We start from the raw sequence: 12,701 nt of genomic DNA, 5'->3' as shown, positions 1-12,701 counted from the left end.
ATCCACTTGGCACTAACAGCAGTGCAAACACTTCTATCCTGTTCTCTAAAAGCCTCATTCATTGACAAACCTGACACAGTCTCACTCTTTCTCTCTCTCTCTCTCTCTCTCTCTCTCTCCATCACAGCATTTTCTGTGCTTCCTAATGTAATAGTGTTGTAATGTGTGTGTAATTGCTGCTTTGCAACAACAATCTTTTGTGGTAGGTGAGAAGACAAAGATAGATTAACCAGAAAGAGAAATAGATAGATTGCAAATAGATATGATTGATGGAGCAATTTTGGTCTTCTCCTTGGAATGGTTGGTTGGGAAAGTTAAGACTTAAGTAGTGGACTTCTGCAGAAACCTTGTATCTATGAAATATTTTTACCTGTTTTCCCCATATTGTGAAACCTTTTTAACATTGTACTGTGAATTTCTTATGTAGTTCCCTGGTCATGATGCACTGGGCATTTCAGCCCACTGCAGACAATGTTAGCTTTAATTTTGAGGAAATAATAAAAGGCACAAGAAGGGAAAGAGTACACGCTACGTTGGACTGTGATTGTAATGGTATCCGATGGCTTTACCACAGAGGTCAGTGGTGGTTTTAACAAAACCTCTGCCGAACCGAACAGAAATATGGCTACTGACTCTGCCCTCATTTTCATGTATATAAATAGATTTTCTTTTTCTTTTCTTCCCACACTTCCACAGCCAACAAACAGCTACTGTGTTTGTAGGTCTCCAATTATCTCGTGAATCTTCTCGCAGTGACACCGTTGGGATAAAACAAGCACAGGATGTGCTCTCGAGGAGAGGTTGTTAGGTGAGTTTAAAGGGGTATTTCACAGTTTTAGTATTTTCGGTCATTGATCAGCTGTAAAACACAATGTTTCATTTAACGGTGAAACTCTTTAATTATGTGAATGTACATGCAATTTATGGCCAAAAATCTGGTTTTGAAAACGTAAAGGTAGCCACTTATGGTAACTACAGATAATTGATGAGCTACCATTAAAGCTATATACCTCAACATTTTGGGAAATACAAATATTTGTTTCTTTAAATTTGTGTTATGTTTGGAGCAAAATCAGAAAGACGATTAACCTACTGTAACTTGAACCGGAAAAAACGGCTAGCTTGGTCGTTTATAAAGCTCACTATGCTGTATCTCAAATTTGGACGGAGCCAGGCTAACTGTTTCCCCCCGCTACCAGTCTTTATGCTAAGCTAGGCTAATTGGCTCACAGCTCAAGTTCAACTCTTAAAACACACAGGAGAATGGTATCAATCTTCACACTTAACTCTAACTCTAACTTAACTATTTCCTAAAATGTTAAATTGTCCTTTTAGTAGTGTATTATTAGGCTGGTGTGGATAAAGCAGCAGTTCAGAGGAGGCAATCTGCGCAGACGAGAGAAACATGAAAAGAGACGACTCAAAGGCAAAAAGTTTCGATACTTGTTAGTTGTCATTCAAAAACAGTACAATTGATAAAACAATTGTGGTGTGTGTGTGTGTGCGTGTGTGTAGTTGACATTTAAAAGGTCGCTATCGGAATGTTTTTTATAATTCAAGCTATTGTGAACACAACAAACATTTTCCAGGCTTGACATTGTCAGTGAATTTAAATGGAAGTGAAAACTAATTTCAGAGACAGACTTTCCACAACAGAGATATTCTGCCACAGTTGACTGACAATGTTAATTTTAAAAACATCCTTTGCCCTATAATAACTTGTATTCTTGGCATCATCCAAAATAAAGGCACAAACCCACAACTAAATAAAAAAAACAATGCAACAACAGCCCTCCAGCTATTAGTGTAGGTTTTAAATGCTTGATACAGGCGAGCTATTTGCAGCGTGTTTAAGCTGCCACGCAACGTTCCTATCTTTTCAAGCTGTATGTGTGTTTATGTGTGTCAAACCGAAGGATATAAAAATGCTTTATGGCGTCTCCTGAAACACTGACCTTTACAGAAAACCACTGATCTGTTCAAAACAACATGATCTACTGTGTGCATGTGTGTGCACAAGCATTATGTGTGCACGTGGTTACGTATGACATGATGTACAGCCAGTAACATTCTACCCCACCAGCCATCATTAACTTTGATGTACAGCCAAACATCGTTATGTATGGTCGACTGCATGATTTACTGTTGAGATATAATGGAGTGGCTACTGTAATGAACTTGCTCAGTGTTTGATGTACGGGTCTCTGCTGGAGGGAGAGAAGTAAATACTACACTGTGATGGCTACAATTACAGTGTTGATGATGATGATGATGAAGTTCCCCTCCTCACTTGGAGGAAGAATAAGAGAGGGCAACAGGGAGGGGGAGATGAAGAAAGCAGTTTGAGGAGATGGAGGAAGAGGAAACAGAGAGTAGAGGAAGGAAGGGGAGCAATTATAGGCTACTGCTGGATCAAACTTTGATGTTTTGACAGCCAGCCACTGCTGGAGGGAGACTGGAGTGCTGATGATGATGATAATCAATGACGATGACACTGATGATGGAGATCACACAGTGTTTAAAGGTCTTTTATAAATGAAGATCTGTGGAGCCACAGGGCGTCCTTGTGGTCAAACCAGGACCTCCTTGTGGAAACGTCCACCCTGCCTCAGTGTCCTTGAGTACTGCTGTTCTGCAGCTGACCTTATGCCCTGACATTCCTGAAGGGGAGTGAGTGAAAAGTGAGCAAAAAGCATAAATTCTGACCAAAACAATTTAGATGATTTAGAAGAGATGGAGGGGAGTGACAGGTGGGAATTTGAAGGTAAATCAGGGTAAAGAAGGTAGACATGAGGAAACTGGATTAGCAAAAACATGATTATTAGAAGGTATTAAAGTTAAAAACAAACAAAAACAGACAAGGGAAGGGATTTTTTAACCTCCAGCTAATGATGCAATATTCTATGTATACTATGTTACAGCAGTTTCAAAACATTACATGCGTTACATAATTCTGTATTTGTGTAACTGAAAATATGTATAATCCTGATATTTAAGCATAATTCATGCCGCAAAGCACAAGAGCCCACAGTGGCCAACTGAGCTTAAATCTCTCTCTCCCCCTCATAAGTACACACAGTAAAACCACAGTCTGAGTCTGCCCTCTAATGGCACACAGTCTAAACTACCTTCTTGAGGAATTTTACTTCTATTTTCAGTTCTACTACTACTACTACCAACTGAAATGTTGACTAAGCTACATCTTTGGAAGTCATCGTAAGCTCTATGATAGGTCTGATTATCAGCGTAAGAATAAATTGTTCAATAAGACAGAAATGCAGTTAAGGATTGTTTTAAAATAACTTGTCTCATGTTCTTTAAGCACTGTTTTTATGTTGCTTACTTGTACAGAAGGAATGACACACATATAAACATTAGACTTCCCCGTCATGTATGTACCAGTGTATCTTTTTTGCCTTTATTGTAAGAGTGTACAGTGTAATACCACGGCTCAACACTAACCTTTAATAAGTGCTTATCAAAACTGAAAATATGATTGCCATTTTTAATCAGCATTTATTTAAAGTAATTAAGATACAATGCGATAAAGAAAATGTGGCACAAAAGAATGTTTAAAAGCTTTATTACAGAAGTTTCTGTGTGTGTGTGTGTAAGCTCTGGGTTAGTTAAACTTTCACCCCACAGTCAAACAACTTAATTTGTCTCTAAAACAGATGCCTGTGTGCCTGCAAGTAAATGCACTAATTCACATGCAAATGTTGTCTGGTTTTGGTTCCGACTGTAACAACAACATTATCAGTAATGCCACAAATATTAAAAAAAGAAAAAACAGTTGGGCTGCAGGCTTTGCTGTTTGCTGTCCCTCTTCTTTATATGTACGAGTGGCTGCCACTGATGGCAAACCAAATTGATTGTCAATTAACCATACTGTCAAGCCCTGAATACTTTACTAACAGGTATGATCTTTTTGACCTTCAATTTCAGTAGCATTTCAGTTAATTTTGGGTGACTTCATTTTGATTTAAGTTTAATTTAGTTGTGTTTATTTTAATTGTACTGAAAAACAAATGTCATTACAATACAATTAATTGCATTGTACCAGCAATTTAAATTTTAGGACCAAAAAAGCATGTCAGTTTTTACACCAACTCTAAACCTTTTCAAGTTCCATCTTTAAAATGCTCTAACACTGAAAAAAAAGAACACTCAATGCTCCTGAATGCACCCTGAATCACAGAAATTACAGTATTACATTAGATCTTGAAAAATGTGAAAACTCTGCCGCAGATTCCAGAGAAACTTCACCAAGCCCGAGCTGTTCAACTTCATAAAACTATCTGGTGGATTTTTTTCCTTAAATATGTGTTGTGTCTTCTTTGCACCCGCAGAATGGGAAAGTCCCACAGCAGGGCTGAAGCCAGGGTCTCCACAGAATCTTGTCCCATGTCATCTGGCTTTGAACACCATCTGCATCTGTATTGGGGTGTGAGTGAGTGTCATCAGACGCCTGCTTTTTTGTGAGGGTATTTTGATGTCTCGCCACAGCTTTGGCAGTCTGGTCAAGGATTTCAGCATATCGCGGCTCAGTATTAGGAGTCAGTGGGCGGGACTCTGAGGGATCTTGGAAAAGGTCATACAGCAGCGGTGGGTTGTGGTGTGTCACATGTTCTCCATGACAAAGACAGACTTTAGTGTCATAGCATCCACCGGCTCCCGGGGGAGAAAAGTTGGGGGTGAAAAAGTGCACCTTGAAGACAGAGTCACCTGGATGGAAACACAGATGCACATGTTGACAGTATATTCAGAGACAGCTCAATAAAATCCTTAGTTCCACTTTATTTGGGTAGTACAGATCACCAAATACCTTGTCACTTACTTTACGAATATATGTTTATGTCAGCCAAATTAAATATCAGACGTTACACTGATCAGCCATAACATTATGACCACCTGGGCAACCTGGTGTTCATAATGTTATGCAGCCCCATACACAACCAACTGTGATGCACTGTGTGTTCTGACACCTGATCAAAACCAGCATTCATTTTTCCAGCAGTCTGAACTACAGTTGCTCGGCTGCTCGGCCAGACTTCGTTCCCCACGTGCATCAATGAGCCATGGCTGGTTCTGTCTCTGGTTCACCACTTTTCCTTCCTTGGACCACTTTTCCTTCCTTGGACCACTTTTGATAAGTACTGACCACTGAAGACCGGGGACACCCCACAAGAGCTGCAGTTCTGGAGATGCTCTGACTCAGTGTCTAACCATTCACAGTTAGCCCTTGGTCAAAGTCGTCAAATCCTACACGCTGCCCATTTTTCCTGCTTCTAACACATCAAGAGGACAAAATGTTCACTTGCTTCCTGATAAATCCCACCCACTGGTGCCATAACAATGAGACAATCAGTGTTATTCCCTTCACCTGTCAGTGGTCATAATGTTATGGCTGATCGGTGTATTTGCTAGATAATTAAATGCCTCTTTGTGTCTATATGTGTGAACTTACTTCCGGGTGGGTGCCAGCGTACTGCATTCAGGTAGATTCCACAGTAGTGGAACATGAATTCATGCTCTGATTGCTCTACCTTCCCCTCCAACAGTGGCATGAGGTTATAGCCATCTATTTGTCTGGGAGAAAGGTACAATTAAAAGACAGTGAGAGGGAAGAGGGAGAAAGTGAATTACAGATGTGCCTTAAAATCAAGGGAGAGAGCATTACCACAACACCACATGCAGAAAGAGATTATATACTTTTGACCTTTTGCTCTATGATAAGTCTCACACAGTAATTATTAACTACAGTATTAGGAAAGTAATTGTCTTGGGAACACAAGATTGTTTTGTCAGGATAATAAGTAAATAATTTGCCACCTACGATGTTTGCTAAATTAGCTAAATCAGTGTCCACACAGCAGCCTTCCCCCAAACAAAAGCTGTGGTTGTTTACAGATAATGAGGCACTTTTGGATCCACACTGTAATTATCATCTGTAATTGTATGGTCTTTTATCCCCCATTTTTGTAATTCTAAACAGTGGTTTGGTGTTCTATTGTATTCATACATAACAGAAGCTTTTAGACCTTCATTAGACAGTCTTACTGTACCTGTCTGGTTGTGTGTCCTTGGCCAAATATTTCAGTGTTGGATACAGGTCCATGAGGCTAGTGGGTTCATCCACTACTCTTGCAGCTGCCAGTCTGCCAGGCCAGCGGAAAATACCAGGTACCCTGATCCCCCCCTCCCAGCCCCCCATAGCTTTCCCACCTATAGATGGAAGATGCAGAGAAATTAAACAGCACAAATGTCTCTATTTATGCAGTAAAAAAATATACACTTTGTGTAATATTTAACATTTAACCAAGACTATAGACTACTTTTTAGAATTATTACAATGACCTATTACATGCTTTAGCCTTCAGATTATTTCAACCTGAAGCAGAATACTTCCTCAGTGATTTTTGGTCAATATGAATAAATAATTAAAATACAACTTGCTGTTAACAATGGTTGCTGTTGAACAACTGTTCATAGATGTTTTGACATGTTAAATACCAGAATAACAGCTGGATATCTTCTAAAATCAAATCAAAATCAAAAATTGCAGTTAAAGTGACTGTCAGTGTGAGATGATGTCTACCTTTATAGATGCTGTTCCAGCCTCCTTTCTGGCCGACCAGCGTATCAGCATCTTCTAGGTGTCCACCATGGTCTGAGGTAAAGTACATCAGAGTATTGTTGGCTAGGCCGAGGGAGTCCACCGTCTCTGTTATTTTACCTAGAAAACATTTTAATATAGCATTAGAGATGTGAGATAGGTAATAGATAATGTGAGAGTTGAAACTCCATAAACAGATAGAGACAGTAGGATTGCTCTGACAGTGGTTATCATAACTTTGAAATGCCACATACACAGAACAGCACTATACAGTACACAGAGGCCTCAGTGATGATGGGACGCCTACACCTTTAATGAGTACAAGCCTGTATTCGCAAATTGACTTCACAGCTCTCACTCACCAATCATCCAGTCTACCTCTTCTAGGTTGTCACCGTAACGGCCGTGGCGACTTTTGCCAGCAAAGGCGGGGTTTTTGAAGAGCGGTGTGTGAATATGGGCCAATGAGAAGAAAAGGAGGAAAGGACGATCAACATTTCTGTGGTGAAGAGAAGAGGAGAGATAAATAACAGAAAGACATAAAGTAATACTCAGTAGCCATGAGTATTACTGTATTTTAAATAAAATAAAATATAGCATATGTATTTTATAAAATATAAACATAAATCCCAAGAACAACTGATAATAGTACAATGTCCTGTTTAAGGGAATTACTTGAATTAAACAAACTATATATTTTTGGCCCATTTCTTAAGATTTACATCTTCAGTAAAAACATATGGGTTTTGGGTTGAGTGCCACAAACAGTGTAAGAAAGACTGAGAAAGTACTGAGAGATAGATAGATTTTATGGAATTTGATGACAAAGAGAAATATAGAGTAGTGCCAGTCTTATTCTGAAAAGTATAACTCCATCAAGAGATCCATCAAAGAGGGACAGTACTCAATAAAAGTACAATTTCACACACGCTGTCTCTGTGATATGAACAAGCAGTCAATCAGTAATCAAACCACAGATGTACGTAAATTATGAAGCTGCTCCGATCAGATTGCAAGCTACCCAGCAGGATTTATTCTGGTGATGCCAAAATTGTTTTAAAAAACAGGAAACAACACATTGTTTTGCTCCTGTATTCCTACCTCTTTATAAAATTTTGTGCTTCTCCCAGCAACCTCTGGGGCAGTGTCTCCACTGTCATCGGCTGTTCGATCACTTCTTGGTTCCTCATGAGAATGCAGTTCCAGGTCGGGAGGAGTTTAAAGGGAAAAAACCACACAGCGGTTCCCAGGATAGCGAGACAAAATAGTGCTACCAGGAGCCACAGGCTGACTTCAAGGAGGCCACACACACGGACGCACACCTGAAAATACACACACCAACACACTAAATGAAACCACTGCTGAAGAGTACACAGCCAGATACAGTATGGATTAAACTGCCTGGGCACTTTGGTTTTAAGTATTAAGTTACTAATATACTCAACATCCTAAAGACAAAAATTAAACAATATAAATAAAATGATATACAGTAATTTATATAATAATACATCGCTGTTGGGGTAAAACTTTTTTCATAAATATTCATATTGGTCACCTTTTATGTCTTTCTGTGGGTTTTTACAAGTATTAAACCAATCAAAAGTAATAAAACTAACAATACCAACTTTGATGACACAGTGTTCAATTATTTTGTCCATTTCCTGAACAGTAATGGTTTTGGACACATAAGGTTTCTGCCCAACAACGATTAGTTAACATGTTTTTGCATAACATCAATATTAATCTTTTTAAATCATTTGGAGAATTACATTTTGTGGAAGAGCCAAAAATCCAAGACTATCTATATGAGTATAAATAATCATGTTGTCTCTACACATACATACAGACATTTTTCTGAGGTTATGAAATTTCTAATGAGACTATTATATGCAATATCTTCTGTCTTAGACAATAAAACATATTTCACAGGAATACCAAGGTTACATTGCAATATTATTTATTTATTGCAGGGTTGTTGCACTATGTTGCATTGAACATGTAATATCTTGGTACCAGGATACTTCATATTATTGTCTGTCTGGAGTTGGATTCTGATGCAGTTCCATGATGTTGCCACTAGATGTTATCACAAACCATTGCTAAAGTTAGTTATTTATTTTCACTAAGTAAAACAACTAGTACATTGTGTCCTTTTTCATACATACTCTAGGTAATAATTTCAATTTAGATCTGAAAACAGTTTTATAAACTTATGACTTTCTGCTGTTTTTTTTTTATGTTGTACTCATATTTTTTTCTTCTTAATATCCAGCCCAGTTTCAATATTACTTTACTTTCCCCTAAAACAGGTTTCTGGCTAGCGTGACTGAGTTTCACAATTGCAGCTTCTGTTCCCAATCCTTTTTTCTACCCTGTGGCTCATATCTAACCGATTACGCATTTGTTATTTTGCTTTGGGGTGAATGGCAAAGCAAGTCTTTGTTTCCCAATTTCTTCCTCTTTGCCTGGCAACCCAAACGTATCTCTCAGTTTTGTTTTGCTATGGTTGTTGATTTTGTTTCCTAGCTCAGCCATATTTTTTTCAAAATATGTGCCTCAATGTGCCTTTTTTAGATGTACCTTTGTGTGATATTTTCTAAGAAGAGCAAAATAAAAGATAAACATACACAAAATCAACCGTACCAGTGTGAAAAGTCCAACTCCAAGCAACACGCTGAGATTTCGGAGTGTGTGATGGAGGTCTGCCAGGACATCACTCCCCTCTCCGGGCACACAGTCATTGAAAAGGGTGAATGGCAGGCCGTAGAAGTAGCTGAAGCCATGCTGGTTCGGATGGTGGCAGTGGTCCCCTCTGTGTTCACAGTTCACGCCCAAATGCCACTTACCTGCAGAGACACAGAGAGAAACAGATGGAGTACCAGACACTCGGAGACAGAGGAGAAACAGGAAGACACGTCAGACAAATTTCAACATCCTACATACACCTGGACATCTTTCTCTTACTTGCCAAATACAAACCCCACTGGTTTGTGTATTCTGTCGGGGCCCAAGAAGTTTTAAGTTTTTCCTCATACTTTCTAAACTACTGAACACTAAACACACACGCATTTCAATTTTATTCTATATAGACACATCTAGCATGTAAACAAGTGTCATTCTGAACATCTGACCTGCTGAAGTGTCAATAACTGTCCTTTCTCTGCTGCCTGGGGATGGGTGAGAAGAAATGTCACATTATGCTATCTCACCCACTAGGCTGGTGGTGTATCCTTGTTGCTGCAGCCTCTTCGCAAAGGTGGTCTCACTGGGTGGCAGCCCCCCTGAACCTCCAAGGAACAGCAGCACCTGCACACGGCCTGTGCTACCCATTCCTAGACAACAGATACGTGTAAAAATAAAATGAAATATAGCCACAAGCTATTCTAATTCTGGGGTTTACGGCCCCCTAATTAGACATTTCTAATTAGTTGTACATACGTGGTTCAATTTTGTTATGAAACACATTCTACAGGATATGTGATGATTGGACACACAATTTCTGGTTTATAGACTGATTTATTCCACACAAACGTTCTGCATTTGTGGCGGCCCTTAGTGGTCAACTTGCATGAAACTTTTAAGGTATGTTTCTTCTTCTTCATCTACTTATGTTGACATATCCTGTGTTTCAACTTTTGATAAGTTTTGTGAAATTTTTTTTCTCCAAAAAATCAAAATGGCAGACAATCTAGTTAGAAAGGCTTTAGTGGTACAAAAGGTTTTTGTCTAGAGCACATTTGTGTGTGATTTATGGGCCTTAATTACAGCACCGCCACCTGGGCTTGTTTCATGCCTTGTTTCATGCACATGCAGATTATTTCCAGTTATTGGGCCAGGTTTCATGTTTTTAGCTAATTCTAGCTCACAGCAATTGGAGCTTTTGCAGCAGACAAATACTAACAATACTAATATTTAGCAGTCACAAAATCAATAGGGTTTCAGCGCCACCAGAGCTTAAACCCCTAACAAACAAATATGGAACATACTGTCAATCATTGCTGTATAAATACGACCAGGATGTTTATCTGTTACCTGAGCGGAGGGCATAACGGCCCGTCATAAAAGCGGCCCGGCTCGGAGTGCAGAGGGGAGCAGCTGCAATATGGTGAGTCAACTTTACACCTTCAGAAGCAAGTCTGTCTATGTTGGGAGTCCTACAGGGACAGAGCAGAGACATATACTGTAGATAATGTAATAAATACACATAAAATGTCCAGTCAGCACATCAGAGTGAGACAAGACACAGAGATACTGACAAACCATAGACTATATAGAGTAGACACAGAGATAATAGAAGCAGGAAATGAGTGAGTAAAAGGAAAGAGAAAGAAAGACACAGAACCATGACACATTTGTTAGGACTGACCGCTGACAGTATATTGAACTGACCTGATGGTATCATTACCGTAGCAACCTATATCGCCGATGCCGAGGTCGTCCACCATCATCAGGACAAAGTTGGGCTTCCTGTCCACCTCCTCCCCTGTGACATCTCTCCCTGCTGCCAGGAGCAGGGAGAGGAGAAGCTGTTCCAACAGGAGGGACCTTATGGTGAAAGATTAAAGTCAAATAAAAATAAATAATAATGCTGGAATATAACTCAAGCACTGTACTTAAGGTAAACCTACTTCTTGTATTTCCATTTAATGCAACATTATATTTTCACTCCACTACATCTGAAAGGGAAATATTGTACTTTTTACTCCACTATATTTGTCTGACAGTTTTAGCTACTAGATCATATGATTTTTCATTCCTTTCCTGTCCAGAGAAAGATTTCTGAATTTAAAATGTTATGATAAACTGAAGGATTAAGGGATCCTTTGTCAGCTGAGAAAATGATCCTACTTCTTACATAAAACGCCCTGCAATGTGTACAGAGCACTGATTTAACTGACTGTTAATCTTGTGTTTACCCATCCATCCTCATTAATATAGGAAAAGCCATTAAATATGAAATTAAATATGTCACTCATTTACAGAAGGTTAAAATCTGAATACTTCTCCCATAACTGCTTTTCAACTTTCCAGTTTTTGCCCTACAGTTGTGCCCTAACTATTCACTGCCCTTTCAGTCCAGCTGGTTCCTTTTCACTTCAGACCAGGGCACCTTGCCAAGAACCGAGGAAGCACTCCAATAAACATCGCAGTGACTTCTGCCTTTCACAGCAGGAATGATCGGTGTCCTCCGCTGACAGTAAATAAACTCGTCCTGTACTGTGCAGACTGATGTCGCACTGTTTAGGTAAACATTAAGTTTATAAGTATAAACTTTAACTGTAGCTGAGGTGCCAAGTGTGAACACAGTCTGCAGTGTCTTGAAGGGGAAAATCGTCGACATCAGGTGGTCGCATTTTCGCACTTTAGTTTTTTGTTCCTATATTTTTTATTTTATTCTGCTGGTTTCACGGCAATTAAAGCCAAAAGACACCGCATGTGCTGTTGTTTTAAAAAGCCAAAGGGGACTCACCTCATACCTGCACAGTGTACTGATTCATAAATCTACAAGGAGGTTACACATCTCGCAGTACATTTCCCTCCACGTCTGCTAAAGACACCGGGTCCGCCTCTCTGACTCTACAGTACTGATTGGCTTATCGGCGCACAGCACGGTTCCCTTAATGTGTGAAGTAAATGCGCACAGAAAAAAAAAGCGCACTGGGCCCCTGAAACGATTAAAGATAGTAAAAATGTTTCCCCTTTTTCTTGTGAAATAGCTTACTTTGACCTCTTCAGGTACCTAAAAATCTTCAAATGAGGAAGTCTAAGAAAGAAACACTGCTTTTTATGTAAAGTGTTTACAACTCATGTCCACACAAAGGCCATTACCTGAGATGGGAGGTCTCAGGAAGACAGCTTTTCATTTTAAGGAGTCATAAATAAAAAACACTGGAACATCAGTGGGATGCACCCCACAGTCCATAGTTGGCATCTTCTGCTTTAGTTTCCAGATGCTGATGCTGACATGCAGTTATCCTGCTGTTTTGTTCAATTTCCCATCCATACTAACACCTCCACACAACACTGGATAAGCTAAAGAGCAGCTTCAGCAACAGACTCCTTCAACCCCGCTGCTCTAAGGAAC

General features: G+C 39.4%; 1 protein-coding gene across 2 annotated transcripts; it reads right to left on the bottom strand.

Moving 5' to 3' along the window:
* Window positions 1–3,598: 3,598 nt before the first annotated feature.
* arsh (arylsulfatase H) lies at window positions 3,599–12,184 on the bottom strand. 2 transcript variants are annotated; one of them, XM_035677286.1, is made up of 11 exons: window positions 12,087–12,184; window positions 11,006–11,161; window positions 10,649–10,770; window positions 9,826–9,948; window positions 9,260–9,462; window positions 7,718–7,938; window positions 6,979–7,115; window positions 6,599–6,736; window positions 6,066–6,225; window positions 5,468–5,589; window positions 3,599–4,725 (listed from the first exon to the last, which is right to left on the bottom strand). In XM_035677286.1, the coding sequence occupies exons 1-11, from the start codon at window positions 12,089–12,091 to the stop codon at window positions 4,316–4,318; spliced, it is 1,797 nt and encodes a 598-aa protein (XP_035533179.1). In that variant the 5' UTR covers window positions 12,092–12,184; the 3' UTR covers window positions 3,599–4,315. The 2 variants fall into 2 exon arrangements, with proteins under 2 accessions (XP_035533179.1, XP_035533180.1); XM_035677287.1 differs by having other exon boundaries at window positions 12,094–12,182.
* Between the last annotated feature and the right edge of the window lie 517 nt (window positions 12,185–12,701).

Source organism: Morone saxatilis, unplaced genomic scaffold (assembly GCF_004916995.1).
Source record: "Morone saxatilis isolate NCDOM2014 unplaced genomic scaffold, NCSU_SB_2.0 Contig5, whole genome shotgun sequence".
In the NCBI taxonomy this organism is placed as follows: domain Eukaryota; kingdom Metazoa; phylum Chordata; class Actinopteri; family Moronidae; genus Morone; species Morone saxatilis.
This window is presented reverse-complemented; position numbering and strand designations above follow the sequence as displayed.